This window comes from Eutrigla gurnardus (genome assembly GCF_963514095.1).
Source record: "Eutrigla gurnardus genome assembly, chromosome: 13".
Taxonomy (NCBI): Eukaryota; Metazoa; Chordata; class Actinopteri; order Perciformes; family Triglidae; genus Eutrigla; species Eutrigla gurnardus.
This window is the reverse complement of record NC_139936.1, coordinates 26,646,591-26,661,899: the sequence shown is the minus strand read 5'-3', so window position 1 is coordinate 26,661,899 and position 15,309 is coordinate 26,646,591. Positions and strand designations below refer to the sequence as shown.

Sequence of the window (15,309 nt, the reverse complement as noted above, 5' to 3'; positions counted from 1 at the left end):
CACTGTTGTTCTTAAGGTATGTTTGCTGAACAGCTACTACTTTACTCAGACGAGGAAGTAACACTTGTTTCTATTTTTTCGCTCTCACTTTATCAGCAATGATATGTTGTGTATGTTTCTTTTGACAAATGTACTTATTGTAAGTCGCTTTGGAAAAAAGCTTCTGCTAAATGCCCTAAATTTAAATGTATCATTTACATAAACATATTTCTAACAGTCTTATCTTAGTCTTAGTTCTTCTTGGAACTTTAGATTGCTGTCTTTTGAGATTCCTAAGCAGATTTATATGGTGTTACAAGAGGAAACCACATAGAATCCCCAGTACTACATGTTTACAGCTCAGTCTGGCAGCCTTTATGCGCTAATACATATAAAATGCTGCCACAACAAATAATTAACACAAAGGAAATTATTCTGCCAAGCCAATTAACCTTTGCCCCATGCTGCAACATTAGACGGTTCATTGCCTTCATGCCATCGTTAAAGACCTGCACTTTCTGGAGGTCAAACTGATCTCAAGTTTCTTAATAAGCTCATTAATGGTGCAATGCTATGACGATGTCAATGTAAGATGGAGTGTTTGTACATTGTGTTGGATTGTAATCTCCACATTTCTATACCTTCCCTGTGCCTTGCTCCAGGAGAAAGTTATCAGCATATTCATGCCACAGATTATCACAAGCATTTTAAGAAGGGCTTGGCTTCGTTTGAGTGGACCTACATGTCCTCTCCTTATGGGACTACAGTTCAAGCATGGGAATCTGACTGAGCTTCTAATTTCCACACAAACCTCTAAAGGCAAGATTTAAGAGGCCCCACACATAGCTGGGATTCCTTGTGAAAGAAAGGAAGTTTGCTTTTCAGATCCCTATTTCCACAGTGGAGCAACGGCCAGTGCAACATTGTTCTGTTATTGGTATTTATTTTGGTGAAAACTGGGTCTTTGTCAACAACAGCAAACTAAATGATTCATGCAAATACACAGCAATCTAATTATGCTTCAAATGTAAATGAACAACTTTAATTTAACACTCATTTAATGTGGTTGAAGTAGGACCTTGATTTTATTTCTGTCCCATTTAGTTTAGAAAGATTATACATGGCCATCCATTGTGTTTACCTTCATGAAAAGACACCAGGGGCCCATTTCAGAAAGCAGGTTTAGTGAAAACCTTGATTTAGTTAACCCTGAGATGAGGGAAACTCTGGTTTTTCGGTTTCACAAAGCCAGTTCAGCATAAATCTGAGTCAGTTACCCGGGCAACATACTCTGTGAACCTAACCTGCTCGCTGGCAGGTTTTCTTCAACAAACCCTGAGTTTCTCATACATGTCTGTCCGTCTTTTTCCGGAATCTGAACCAACTCTGAAAAAATGTGCCGTCCTCTAGTCACCCTAAACGATATGGAAATAAAAGTGATTCTAACAGCTTTATGTCAGGAGAGAATTTTGATTACCTTTTCGCAAAAAAAATCTAAAGACCTCTGCAAAGATTTGGATGTCCGCGATATGAAATGTTGAAAATGTGAGTCTGAGAATATTTTTTAGATTTGTCTTATCAGTAGGAAAAACGGTAATTTCCTTCTAAGTAATCAAAATCCTCTCCCGACGTAAAGCTGCTAGAATCACTTTTATTTTCATATCGATTAGGGTGACGGGGAAACATATTCCCATTTTCTCAGAGTTGGTTCAGATTCCGGAAAAAGGCGGAGACATGTAGGAGAAACTCAGGGTTTGTTGAAGCAAACCTGCCAGCGAGCAGGTTAGGTTCACAGAGTCAGTTACTATGGTAAAACCTACTTTCTGGAACACACCAGCAGAATCCAGATATCCAGGATAAACGACTAAGCTGGGTTCAAAATATCCCAGCGAGAGCAGTCTGGTTTTATTGGTTGTTCAAAGGCCTGACTGATCTACATTCTGCTTCTTGATGTGGGAGACGCCAGATAAGCCCAGCTCGTTAATCCTGTCACAGCCTCTTTCCAACTTTTAGACAGTGTTGGGCAAGTTACTTCAAAAGCGTAATGCATTATTTATTACTTGTTACTGTCATTTCAAAGTAATTAGTTACATTACAATATTACTGTCTTTGAATTGTAAGGCATTACACTACTTTTACATTACTTTTGCATTACTTTTTGCCAAAATAAAAGGAAATATGGATTTTTTGTTCTCAATAGATCTTCTTGTGTTCAATGCAGCTCATTACACATCAGGATGTGATGTTTTTCGCTTCAAAATAAAAGAACGAAAAACGGAAAATGACTCGTATCCCGTTATTCGTTTAAAAAACGGAAAACGAGAAACGGAAAACGACTCGTTAACTGATATTTCACTAGCAAGGACCACACCGTCAACGAGATGCGTTTAAGGATTTATTATTATTGACAAAGAGAATGAAGTGTCGAAGATCTCGGTTCTTGAGCGTTTGAGTGCGTTGTGGGGATTCTTGTAGAGAATCCGCCGCCGCTCCCGGGCAGCGACGGACCCCCTCGTGGACCTACGAAGGAGAGGATAGAAAGAAGAATTGGGAAGAGAAATGGGGTGGGGGGGAGGGGCGCAGAATACGAGAGCGAAGCGGAGGAGAGGGTCAGGTGGCTATTTATAGAGATGCGTAAGTTGGCGCTGTTGAGGTGTGGACCTGCTCCTGAAACTCCGCCTATTAGGCTTCAATTCACTAGCAAGGACCACACCGTCAACGAGATGCATTTAAGGATTTATTATTATTGACAAAGAGAATGAAGTGTCGAAGATCTCGGTTCTTGAGCGTTTGAGTGCGTTGTGGGGATTCTTGTAGAGAATCCGCCGCCCCTCCCGGGCAGCGACGGACCCCCAAAAACCTCCAATTACTTAAGAAGAGATTGAACGGATTTGAGATCTTTGGGATCTGAACGGATGTAGCGGTCGTACATTTGGGAGGACCGGCGGCCCACGGGACGTATGAAGTGTTCTGGGATGCCACAACGGGAGGCCGAAGTGGCCGCTCCAATTCTGAAGGAGTGCCCGGAGTAGTTGTCGGGCCAAATACCAGACAATGAGAGCATGAGGCGAAAGTGATGGTGGGACTAGAATCGTGTAGCCACTTGGGACTAGAATCGTGTAGCCACTTTGCCGGACTCGGAAATGAAGAAGGGATCTGTCATGTTGTGCACTGAGGTTTGCGGAATTGCGAAAGTTTGCGAGGTTTTCGAAGGGATTCAGTGGTGATTGGACCTTGAGGAAGGAGACGGGCGTGGGCGGACCAAATTGATTGGTTTTGCTTAGCTGTAAGTGGAGCACCATGAGGTCGTCTGAAAAGCGAGACGAGTCGAAAATGCCAGCATGACGGCTTGAGTCGAAGCGAATGGTTGAGGAGGTGAATGCGGAGCATCTGAGGAAACCAACGAGGCAAGCATAAACATGGCTTTCGAGGTTGGGCGACTTGAGGAGTGCCGTACCTGGAACGGATCGTGCGGAGGCAGGTGGACTGTCGACTGTAAGTCGACAGTAAGAGGAAGACGACAAGGGTTTGTGGCTGGCTCTCGGAGTGGGAGTCCTTTAATGAGGGAAGTTATCTGGGGATGGCTGGTGGCCAGGCCCGAACTGCCGGTTATTAGCTTGGAGAAGAAGCTGGTACCGCTAAGGTACGCTGTGATGGTGTTTGTTTGGATTGCCCTGATGGAATGGGCGTAAGTGATGAAAGAGTCAAGGTGATAAGATCGAACGACGGAAAGGTTGCGTTGTATTGGTCGTGGAAGAGGTGGAAGCTTTTCTGAGTTGTCAAGTAGGACGAGGGGGTTGAGGGTGATATGGAGGAATGGCTTTGGAAAGGTATCGGCGTGAGGTGCCAAGCTTTGGAACTTCTGCAATGGGAAGCAGGAAAGAGAGTCAGCGATAGTGATGGATGGGGAGTTGGAGCGTCCTTGTTAATTATGTCGACGACTGCAAGGTTATCTGAGTATATGTGGATGGACTTGCTGGACCATTTGTGTCATCGCAAGATGGCGGTGACTAATATAGGGTAGAACCATCTTCCGTTGTAGAAGCCCCCAAAAAGGACTGAAGGTGAAGCGTCAATGTACAGATGGATGTCATGTGCTGTCAGCTGCGACCCTTTGCCGGCGAGTTTAATAAGGGCGATGGCATGGTTGATGGTGGCGTAGTGATGTTGGTTTTTTGAGAGCCGCGACCCTTTACCAGTGGGTTTAATAAGGCGATGGCAAGGTTGATAGTGGCGTAGTGGAGAGGAAATTCTTCGCTCGGGATCAAGCTATTGGTGCTGGGAATAGTACTGCCATGGGGTGCTAAAAGATCGATAATAGTGCGTTTCTTGCCGGAGTATTTCCTGGTTGCAATACTGTGCAATACCGATGCTGATGCGTTAGTTAGGAAGTTAGGAAATGGAGGATGGAAGACATGGAACCTTCCTTAACTTCTTTAGCGAGAAGAGGCTGGGTGAGATGGGGCACCGCGAAGGGAGCATGTGAGGGCTGCACGGGCGGCGAAGAAGTGGCAGTAAATCTCGTTCTCGAGAGCGCCCCAGTAGGTGGCCTCATTAAACTGTGAGAGGCGGGCTGTAACTTCGGGGGCCAAGTGTGTGTGGTATTGATAGAAACCATGCTGCCAAAGCGGAGGGCCAGATTAGCGGAGGAGCCCCGGGTGAAACGAGTTGCTGTGGTTGTTGGAAAAACGGCGGGGGGCGCTGGCATCCTGGTGCCAGGAGCCCCGGCTGAAACGAGTTGATGTGGTTGTTGGAGAAACGGCGGGGGGCGCTGGCATCCCGGTGCCAGGAGCCCCGGGTGAACGGGCTGCTGTGGTTGTTGGAAAAAACAGCGGGGGGCGCTGGCATCCCGGTGCCAGGAGCCCCGGCTAAAACGGGCTGCTGTGGTTGTTGGAAAAGCGGCGAGGGGGGCGCTGGCATACTGGTGCCAGGAGCCCCCGCGAAGGTTAGCTGCGGTGACGGCTGGAACTGGATGGCGGTGGGCGCTGTGGCGTTTGCCCTTGGGGTTGTAGGTTGCTCTTGCTGATGATGACAATCCTGATGGAAGGGTCCTGGAATCCGTCTGGGCGCTCCCTCTGGATTGTAGAGATGACGAGAAGTGATGGCGGAAACTCCGGAGTTGTTTGATCTGGCAGAGGATCTCTGTCTCTGCTTTGCTACTGCTCTTGTTTTCTTAGGGCTGTGTTTGATGGTACTATTAGCCCCCGGTTCTTTTGTTGGAAGCCCAAGGATAAACCGAAGAAATCTTCAGTTCATGAATATAGAATTTGTTCAGGCCGCGGTAAAGTATGGCGGGCCTGGGCTCGGAATGGCAGGGCTCCCGCAAGATCTCGGTCGGAACGAACCTCGTTTCCTGGTGCTGGATACATTTTATCTTCTTGGGCTGGGACTGCCCCGTATGGAAGTTAAGCTTTCACGCAACCAAGTCTTACTGGTCAGTTGTCTCTGACGTGGACTTACGGAAATGTAATATGAATCGTGTTTGAGTGTTGTCCTTCGGGCGTTCGGGTTTTTATTTATTTATTTATTATTATTATTATAATTTTTTTTTTTTTTTTTATTTTTGCGCGCACGCTGTGTTCGCTTTTGATGCGTTTCCGTGAGCCTAAAACGGCTTGTTTCGTTCGATTCACGAGACTCGCAGCTTTCAAATGTATATTATATAATGTATAATATGACGCAGACACATTCGAAATAATATACGATTAAATGGAATGAATGCGAAACTAGTGCAAAACGGCCCGCGGGTCACACTGTACTAATGAGCACGACCAGTGATTTATATGGGTTCGGTGAAAAAGTAAGAGTCTAAAGTGAACAAGGTGAAAGCGAATTGTACCAGTACTGTCCCTTTAACAAGAGCGTCGACGTCACGGCCTGTACGTGTGTGCGTGATGACGTCACCCGGAAGCGATCTGGTGTTGACGGAACGAGCGGCCACGAGTGTGGAGTTTGCTTTATTGTCGATCGATGGAACGTCTTTTGGCGTCTTTCCGGTTGGAGATTCTTTGAAGATGGAGACTGGTTTTGGGATCTCACTGGAGCGTGGTGACGCTGCGACCGGCGAGTTGTTCGGCCGGTGTTGTCGGGACGATGGCGGGAGGCTGGAGTGATGTTCAGAGGCGACGGGGTCGGCGAACTCCGGCGATGGCGACGTTCTGTCCGTGAGTTTCCTCGTCCTCTCTTAGCTGCTGAAGGAGGTGGGCTGGGAGACACAGAGGATTCGTCGGGCGAGCTATGGTAGTCTTGACTGTTGAGAAGGGATGAACTAGGCGGAACACTGGCGGTGGATGAGATGGAGTTGGTTTTCTTCGAAGTCGATTGCGTCCTGGACGTCGTTTGCGCCACTGAAGTCGGGGTCTCGGGAACGGAGGTGGCTTCTGGTGGATTATGGTCCCGATCTCGATGGAAAGGATCGTCGGCGGACGGGGATGGAGAGACGAAATCCGTGGTGAGGTGAGTTAAGCTGCGAGGTGAGCCAAAGCTGGTGTTTGTTCATGCGAAAGTTTGGTTGTGCTCGAGGCGAAGTCACGTGCTCTCGTCTCTGGCCGAACACGAGAGTGAACGAACACGAGAGCGAGCGCAGGATACGAGAGCGAGCGCAGAATACGAGAGCGAAGCGGAGGAGAGGGTCAGGTGGCTATTTATAGAGATGCAGAAGTTGGCGCTGTTGAGGTAAGGACCTGCTTCTGAAACTCCGCCTATTAGGCTTCAATAGATATTGTGTTCATGAATAGGATTTGGGGATGAAATAACAGGGCCATTGTTCATTCCAGATTTTCCGTTCGTCTTTTTTAATGACCCGGAAGGCACTGTATGCTGCGAAATTACCTGAAAGCCTACCTGAGACATTTAGGGGAGCTCTAAAACACTGTTCATTAACGCTCTGACAGCGTCTAACGCTCGCGTTTTGAAATAAACCTACTGTTTTAAACTCGCACCAAAAGCGTTATGACGCGGACATAAAAGCGGTTCAAAACCGACGGGGAGAATCGGAGCCTCCGCCTCCTCGCTGCCGCCCCTCAGCTGTTGATCCTCGATGTGCCGGGTCGGCTGTGCTCTGACCCGCTCCGTGAGTCGGTGTCCAGCTCATGGAGCCTGCTAACAACAGCGCTTAATTAACATAGTGTACAGTCACACGGACCAGCTTTCACACTTTTCCAAAAGTGGAGTGTATGCCCATCTCGCGATCGCGAATGTAGAGTCAGTTGATTTCGGGTTTAAAATGCATTGTAACGCGCGTTACTGAGATTTGTACCGAGTAAAATATTACCAGTTTTTTTTTTGTAATGCCTTACATTACCGCGTTACAGCAAAACGTAATGCATTACAGTAATGTTTATGGATAAGTGCTGTCAACATTAATGCGTTAATCTTTGCATTAATTATGAAATATTTAACGTGTTAATTTTTTTTAACAAAGTTAACGCAGCTGTGTTTTGTTTACTTCCCGTGGCGGCTGTTTTTTTAAATTATCCCGGTAATTTGTCTGCGTGAGAAACACTAGATGTGGCGTATGCTGCTTTGTCCTCTGACAATGTAAACAGACTGGTCTGTCTCAGTAACGGGCTGAATGTAAAGGAGGACTAAGCTGACTTGTTCTATGGAGTGAAAAGGATTTATCATTCTGACTTCACAGCAGAATATTTCCTTGTTCTTTTTTTCCATGTTTGCATGTTCTATTGTGGACCTTTTTGAAATGTTCTGTTAGTGCATATAAGAAATATGCCTATTTAAGCTGACAGTTAATTTTGATGCCCTTGATGGTTTCTTTGGTAATCTGTAGTTCACATGAGAGAATCTGTGCTTAAAGTTAAAAAAGCTGCTATTTAACAATAGTATTTGAATTTGATTCTACATAAATTCCATCATTTTACATTTAAATATCCATTATAACATACTTTATTCTTAAGAAGAAAGAAAGTGATTAATTGCGATTAATTGCGATTAATTACGGCAAATTGTGCGATTAATTCGTAAATTTTTTTTAATCGATTGACAGCACTATTATGGATGGATTACGAGACAATGGCGCTTATCGGAAGGAAGTAGGGTAATTTCCTCATTTCTGCAGGGCCATTGTGTTAATCATAGACTGTATATAAGAAGTGGATGTAGTCATTGTGACGTCACCAAATGGTTTGTGGGCTATCTCGGGATCATTGCAACCAGTGAAAGAAATTACCATATTTGGACTCTGGAGGATGTGACAAACACAAGCAGCAGGGCGACACCCTGAGCAGCAACCTCACTGCATCTGGATCCATCTGGAATCTGGTGTGAAGCTGTTAACAACGTTATTTAAAAAAAGTAAAGCATCCCCTGCTTTCTGGTCTATTTGTCTCTGAATTGACCATAATGTACTAAATGAACATCAGGCTGGATTGAAGAAGACTTGAAACTAGAGATTAAGGACCTGTGCCCAGTAGGCCAGTTCACTAATCCATCAATGACATGACCAGTGATGTGACTGGCTGGGAGTGCATTAACCACTAGTAGACTCTGATCTATTACCCACCTTTCCCAGTGCTTTGACACTTTGGGCTGCTGCTCATAAGATAATAGTTCATATTAGTTACCTTGACGAGCTATGCATTGCTTACTTTAATAGTATATTGCTTGGTGTGTGTGTGTGTGCGTGTGTGTGTGTGCGCGCACAATGATGCAGGCTTTGTAGCTCCTCCACCATGCATTGCATTACACTGCTGGAGAAAGGTGATACATTATCCACGGTTCAGACTTTTGCTAGGAGAACTGGCAGGGAGAGACTCATTCCTCACAAAGAAGAATTATTCTGGCCAATTATATTATATTTTGTCCTAAATAAATGGAGCAATGTTTAAAAGGAATGCAAAATCAGAGCGTCCCTCTAAATTTAATTGTGCCCTGCTCACAGTAATGGCGGTCATCACTGTAATCTAATGATACAAAGAAACAAAATTCATCTCCATTTGTTTATTTTCCCCAAGGATCAGGATTCAAAGAGAGTGATGTTTTACATTACTGGACCCCGCTGAGTTTTCTGTAGAAGAAAAGGCTGGTGAGCTGACAGATAATGAACATGTCACTCACCAGCAAGAGAAGCAGTGAGCAAAGGTGGGGAATGCAAGAAATATTATGCATGAATAGCATTTGCATTATTTGTTTTCAGGGATAGCTTTTGTTTCACAGGACAAACAGCCTCCCACCCTGGTATCTGTTCAGGTAAAGGTTATGCTGAGCACACATGTTTCAGCAGCATCTGCCTGCATAATCATATAACGACATGCAATGTGACCTGGAGTGGCCCAGTGTTTCCTACAGAGCAGCTCAGATAGGTGTTAGTGATGCCTTGCCACTGTTACCATTCGTGTTATTGTTGCTATTAGGGGTGAGTATTGGCAAGAACCTCCCGATACGATACGTATCACGATACTTTGGTCACGATACGATACGTATCACGATACTTTGGTCACGATACGATGCGTATCACGATACTTTGGTCATGATACTATACGTATCACGATATTGCGATATAAATAAAGATGAAAACACAAGTACCTGTATATCTACATCAGATGATATTGATCAGAGGACAAATTGAGTCAAAACTATTTCATTCAAAACAGCCTCTCCATTTCATTAATTCCCATGAAATTCACTGAAATAAACATTGAAAATAAAATGAAAAAGGATAAAGTACTGCATTCACAATGCGTCTAAACAAGACTTTAAAAAAAAAAGATCTTTGGAGATGAAAAATCCATATTGTATTGGGCGGCAAAGTATCGCGATATATTGCCGTATCAATATTTTTACCCACCCTTAGTTGCTATACTACCTTTTTACAAATCCAGCTTACGTACGGATATCATAGTATAATTAAGCCAGTCAAAAGACACAGTTTAATCATGAAGATTTGGTTCAGCGTAAAATTTAACTCTCCAGAGACTGAGCATCTGTTACTTTTAGCATAATAGAAAGAAAAAGATATCCAGTAAGGTTCTATACTGCAAGATATACTGTGTGATTCAAGCTTTACATTAGCTGTGTCCCAATCCAGGCTCCATTTGAAGACCGAATGTGTCACAGTGGCTGTGACAAGACTGTCCCATTTCAGAGACCCCTTCAAATGCAGCCAAGAAATACGGCCTTGTTTTCATGGATTCGTAGGATCCATTTGGTGCAAACTTCATGGCACAACTTAGCCCAACATTCATTGCGTGCTGGTTAAGGTTGGATTTGAATCAACATGGCATGCGAGCGGATCAGCAGCAGGAGATGCGACAAAGTACACCCTCTCCTGAAATAAATGAAGCATATCCTCTATCATAATATACAATAAAACAAATATAATCTCATCTCTGGCTCGTATTTCATCAGATAACAATCAGATACCTGTTCTTTGATCTTTCTTGTCAACTGCAGCTGGTTGCTAGGTGACAGGAGCGGTACAGTTGATGCAAAAAGGAAATCCGTGTCTGATTTCATAAAACGCAGAGCTCATGCAGGTTACAATCAAGCAAAGCAAATGACGTGCAATGAAAATGAATGGGCATGGAGCCTTGATGGGCTTTTGATTACCTCTACCTCAATAATATAAAACACAGTCAAAATAACTGTTGTGTCGTATAAAACCAGTCTTTAGAACAGACATTATTTTGATTATGCCTTGTAGGACTTTAAGCAACTGAATGTGAGAGTAACATAAGTCAGGACTCCGTGTGTGATTTAAATGAACTTCTGCCTGTGAGATGATTGTGAAGATGAAGATAAGACGACTGCATGGTTGAAGAACAACAGTCTCTGAATACATTTTGAAATTATGTAGAAGATTTCCTTTATTGAATTGCATCTTGTTTAGTGCACGTTAAAAAGCATACACAATACATTGCTGGAAGTCAAGTTCCAGAAAAAAAGAGAGGATAGGAGCATGATTTTATGTAAAGCTCACCCACACTATGGTGCAGCATGAAAAGTAAACATAGATTATAGAATCAAAAAGAGGAAGAGAAAGAAGAGTTGACAAAATAACCTTCTTTCCCAGTAACACCGAAATCTTTTTTTTTTTTTACTCACACAATCTACTGTATGTGTTGACTCTAACTCAAGCTCTCATTGATTGTGATTCAGGGAAATGTTGTCCGACTAGAAGCATTTCATTATACCAAGTAAGATTTGTAACACGTATTTGTCAACATGGTGCTGTAGCTAAGCATTCACGTTTTAGTGGCGCTTACATATTAAAGATGCACATTATATTCATTCTCTGAAATCCCCTGAGACGGTTTCAAATCTTTATCAGGTCTGCAGTAGTTTTAAGTGCTAATTAAACAAGACAGGAGCCTTGTCATATCATTTAATGTGACCGCTGCACATAGTAGAGAGAGAGAGAGAGAGAGAGAGAGAGAGAGAGAGGGGGTACCATTTATAGGTACCATTTGTTACTGTAAATGAGGGGCTGCAGGAGCATTCAGTTTTATAAAATGGAAAGATCTAATGAGATCTGAAAAATCTTAACAGTCATAATAAAAAAGAGTGGGAACTCTTACGTAAAGGTGATTAAAAAATATATTTTAGTAGTGTGTTTGTAGACCCAGAACATGCTGGAGAGATTATATATCTCATCTGGCCTGGGTACACCTCGGGATCCTTGGGAGGAGCTGGACAATGTTGCTAGGGAAAGGGAACGTTGGGAATACCACACCACGGTTTGGAATGGCAGCAACATTTATTTTGCTTAAACACCAAAGCTACCCATAAAGTGCATTATAACGTACTATTATTATCTACTGTACCTCTTGTTTTATGTTAATTTTCTGAGCTGGACGACTTACACAGTATCATTATTTAATGTAAAGTTTGACAAACCCAACCTCAACCCTGGGAACACCATGTGAGTGTGTGGCACCCAGGTCTGAAACTTGCAATCTCTCTGCTGGACATGAGGGGTGACTACTCTCGTCACAACAAAACAGACCGTTTGCATGGGACTGAGAAAATGAGCCTACTTCTTACTTGTTTTATTATCTCGGTCACCATTGTAAACATGAGTTTATGGTCTCAGTCGCTCATTTTTATGAATGAAAAATTTGTATGAATAAAAAATGTTGCCCTGTTTTTCCTGAGTAACGAGATACCGGCACCTGAAACACCCCAACAGAAACTCATTAGGCCACGTCAAACATGCCCCAATTGTTTAGTTTAATCCCCACAAACAGCTGATAAATGGTCTGACCTGGGAGGACATGCCATGGCACGGGTACAGGATGGCTTTGTCGTCGTCCTCAGAGCCCTGGTCCAAGCAGTAGCCACTAGCTTTGCTGTTTCTCACCTGAAACACAGAAGGTCCAATCACATTGTGAATGATGATTTTTTTTAAAGAAGGGAGTATAGTAGTATAGTAGGGGGATTAATAGGAGCTACAGCCGACCAGTAATCTCTGTAATTAAACTAATCATAATTTTCTAGGAAATCACTGCCCAGCCAAGTAATAGTACAGGTCTTTGTGATGAAACGGATATTTTAGATGGTGGACTTTAGAGATGGTGGATTCTTCTTTGGACTGTTCCCCTTAGTCACAGTCTTTTGCTAAGCTTAGCTAACATTGTATAAATGTATTAATCTTTTCATTTAATTCTTTGCAGCAAAGCAAGTAAGCATATTTCTCAAAATATTTCACCGTTGCATTAATTATAAAATGTCTCTCCTCAGCTTCAGGGGGTTTCACTTGGTTAAAACCTGCCTCATTCTTTGTTAAGGATTGTTATTTCATTAGCATGGTCAGATTTTCGCATGAGTGGGCAACACTGACTCTGGAAACAAACCAAGTGTTTATTTCAGATTTTCCTCAAATCTGAACAATAATTGTATTCCTTTTGTGGATTTCAGACCACCTCTTGTTTATGTGGCTTGTTGAAGCTTTTTTCATGAGTGATGACCTGGCCTTGACCAGATATTATCACTCAGAGACCAGCCGCGCTTCCGTTTCTCCCTCTCCTCCAGGCCTCCAGATGGTGGGGGCGGGGTGCATTGAGCCTGAGCTTTGGTTCTGTGGGATTTGAATGCGGATGGCTTCATTTCCAGGTTGTGACATATCTGTTATGCGTCGTTGTCAGGGAAGGGTCCACTTGGCCAGTCCGGTTGGAATGGCCAAGCGTGGCGATGATGCTCTGTGACAGATGAGACTTCACTTCTGCTGTGGCAACACCAGGCTTGTCGACACATCTGAAAAAGTGCCACTTAAGTGGCTGCCGCTCTGAGGAATCCATTAGCTGGGTGCCAGATCCAAAACAGGGCAGCAGGGGAAACAAATTCACACAGCTTTGATGAATGTAGAGGTTCATTTGATGCATTTGCATTTGCAGGGAATATTGATTTGACACTGTTTTCCATTGATGAAATTGATATGGTGAAAAAAAGTACATTTCAGCAAATCTCTAAATAGTGTCCGACTCTGGAGTGTGTTCAATTCTTCAACCTGTTTCTTCCCCCGCTGTGCTAGACTAAGCCCAAAACTATAAAGTTGCAATTAAAATCTAATAAGTGTAAATCTCATTCTGAGAAAACTGTACCTCATCCGTGATGCTGCTGCATTGCTATAGCAACAAGATACCTCTACCTCACACCGGCTACACTGAACACTGAATGCGGTGATGCTGGTCTATCGGCACAGATCAGTTTGTTTGAACACCACTTACTTGTAAAGGGTTTTGTACAAACTACAACAGGTATGCTGCTGAAATCAATAAAAAAAAAAATAAAGTCTCTCATCCATGTCGTTATGGACCTTGTCATGTTGGAACAGGAAGGGATCATCCCCAAACTGTTCCACAATGTTGGGAGCATGGAATTGTCCAACATCTCTTGGTATGCTGAAGCATTCAGAGTTCCTTTCACTGGAACGAAGGGGCCAAGCCCAGCTCCAGAAAAACAACCCCACACCAAAAACCCCCCTCCACCAAATTTTACACGTGGCACAATGCAGTCAGACAAGTACCGTTGTCCTGGCAACCGCCAAACCCAGACTCGTCCATCAGATTGCCAGATGGAGAAGCTTGATTGGTCACTCCAGAGAACGTCTCCACTGCTCTAGAGTCCAGTGGCGGCGTGCTTTACACCACTGCATCCGACGCTTTGCATTGCACATGCTGATGTATGGCTTGGATGCAGCTGATCGCCATGGAATCCCATTCCATGAAGCTCTCTACACTGTTCTTGAGCTAATCTGAAGGCCACATGAAGTTTGGAGGTCTGTAGTGATTGACTCTACAGAAAGTTGGTGACCTCTGTGCCTCAGCATCCTCTGACCCCGCTCCGTCATTTTACGTGGTCTACCACTTCTTGTTGAATTGCTGTCGTCCCCAATCACTTCCACTTTGTTATAATCCTACTGACAGTTGACTGTGGAATATTAAGGAGGGAGGACGTTTCACGACTGGACTTGTCGCACAGGTGGCATCCTATCACAGTACCACGCTGGAATTCACTGAGCTCCTGAGAGTGACCCATTCTTTCACACATGTTTGTAGAAACAGTCTGCATGCCTAGGGGCTGCTTTTATACACCTGTGGCCATGGAAGTGATTGAACACCTGATTTCAATTATTTGGATGGGTGAGTGAATACTTTTGGCAATATACTGTATCATCTGTGGAATCAAATTGCCTCAGTGAATGCATTCTCTTTGAACCAAAGCTCTGTAATATAATGACATGATAAAGCAAAATGAACATGCAGTGTTTCCAATAATCCTGTAAGCAAGTATCTCACCTCGCCATATGTAATGGTGTTGTTGTAGATCCGCATTTCTGGGTAGACGTGTTCAAGGTACCAGTGAAAACTCCGACATTGCAGTCTCTTCCTTAAGGCCAAGCGCTCCGAGACATCCCCGAAATCAACCCCGGGGTTCTGTCAACAAAGTTGAAATAAAGCTGTTAGCCAGCGGGCGCTTGACTTAAGAACAGAGCAAGAATACATAGCTGCTGGGGAAATGGAAGACAAGTGTTGAGGTGCTGAGAGGACACAACAAGCATTTAGTTAAGAGATAGATGTGCCTGTCATATGGGACCTTTATTGTTCTTTCATTAGACATGATGGGCCCTAGTTTCGTAGACCAGGCGCAGTCAGCTCTCAGCGCACCTGCGCCACGCCGACGGGGTGTGTCCGCCTGGACTTTGCAAGTTTCGTGCACCGCGCAGCACAGGCTCGCGCACACCTCCCGCGCAAGTGGGAAAGAGGGAGGAGAAGAAGGCGTGAGTGGGAGACGAGGCGTGGACTGGGATTAATGAAGCCGATTCAGATTTTCACCAATCAAATGAGCTCCTCTCCTCACCTTTTTTTTTTTAGATAA

The 15,309-nt window shown here is 44.0% G+C and overlaps 1 protein-coding gene across 1 annotated transcript in view; it reads right to left on the bottom strand.

Annotated features, from left to right (window-relative positions):
* Window positions 1–15,309, bottom strand: part of galnt9 (polypeptide N-acetylgalactosaminyltransferase 9) — a 183,699-nt gene that overhangs the window by 4,200 nt on the left and 164,190 nt on the right. Inside the window, exons 8-9 of the mRNA XM_084024144.1 lie at window positions 14,730–14,867; window positions 12,197–12,292 (exon numbers count right to left, since the gene is read on the bottom strand). Of these exons, the coding sequence (XP_083880270.1) occupies window positions 12,197–12,292; window positions 14,730–14,867 (234 nt within the window). The remainder of the gene's footprint in view (window positions 1–12,196; window positions 12,293–14,729; window positions 14,868–15,309) is intronic.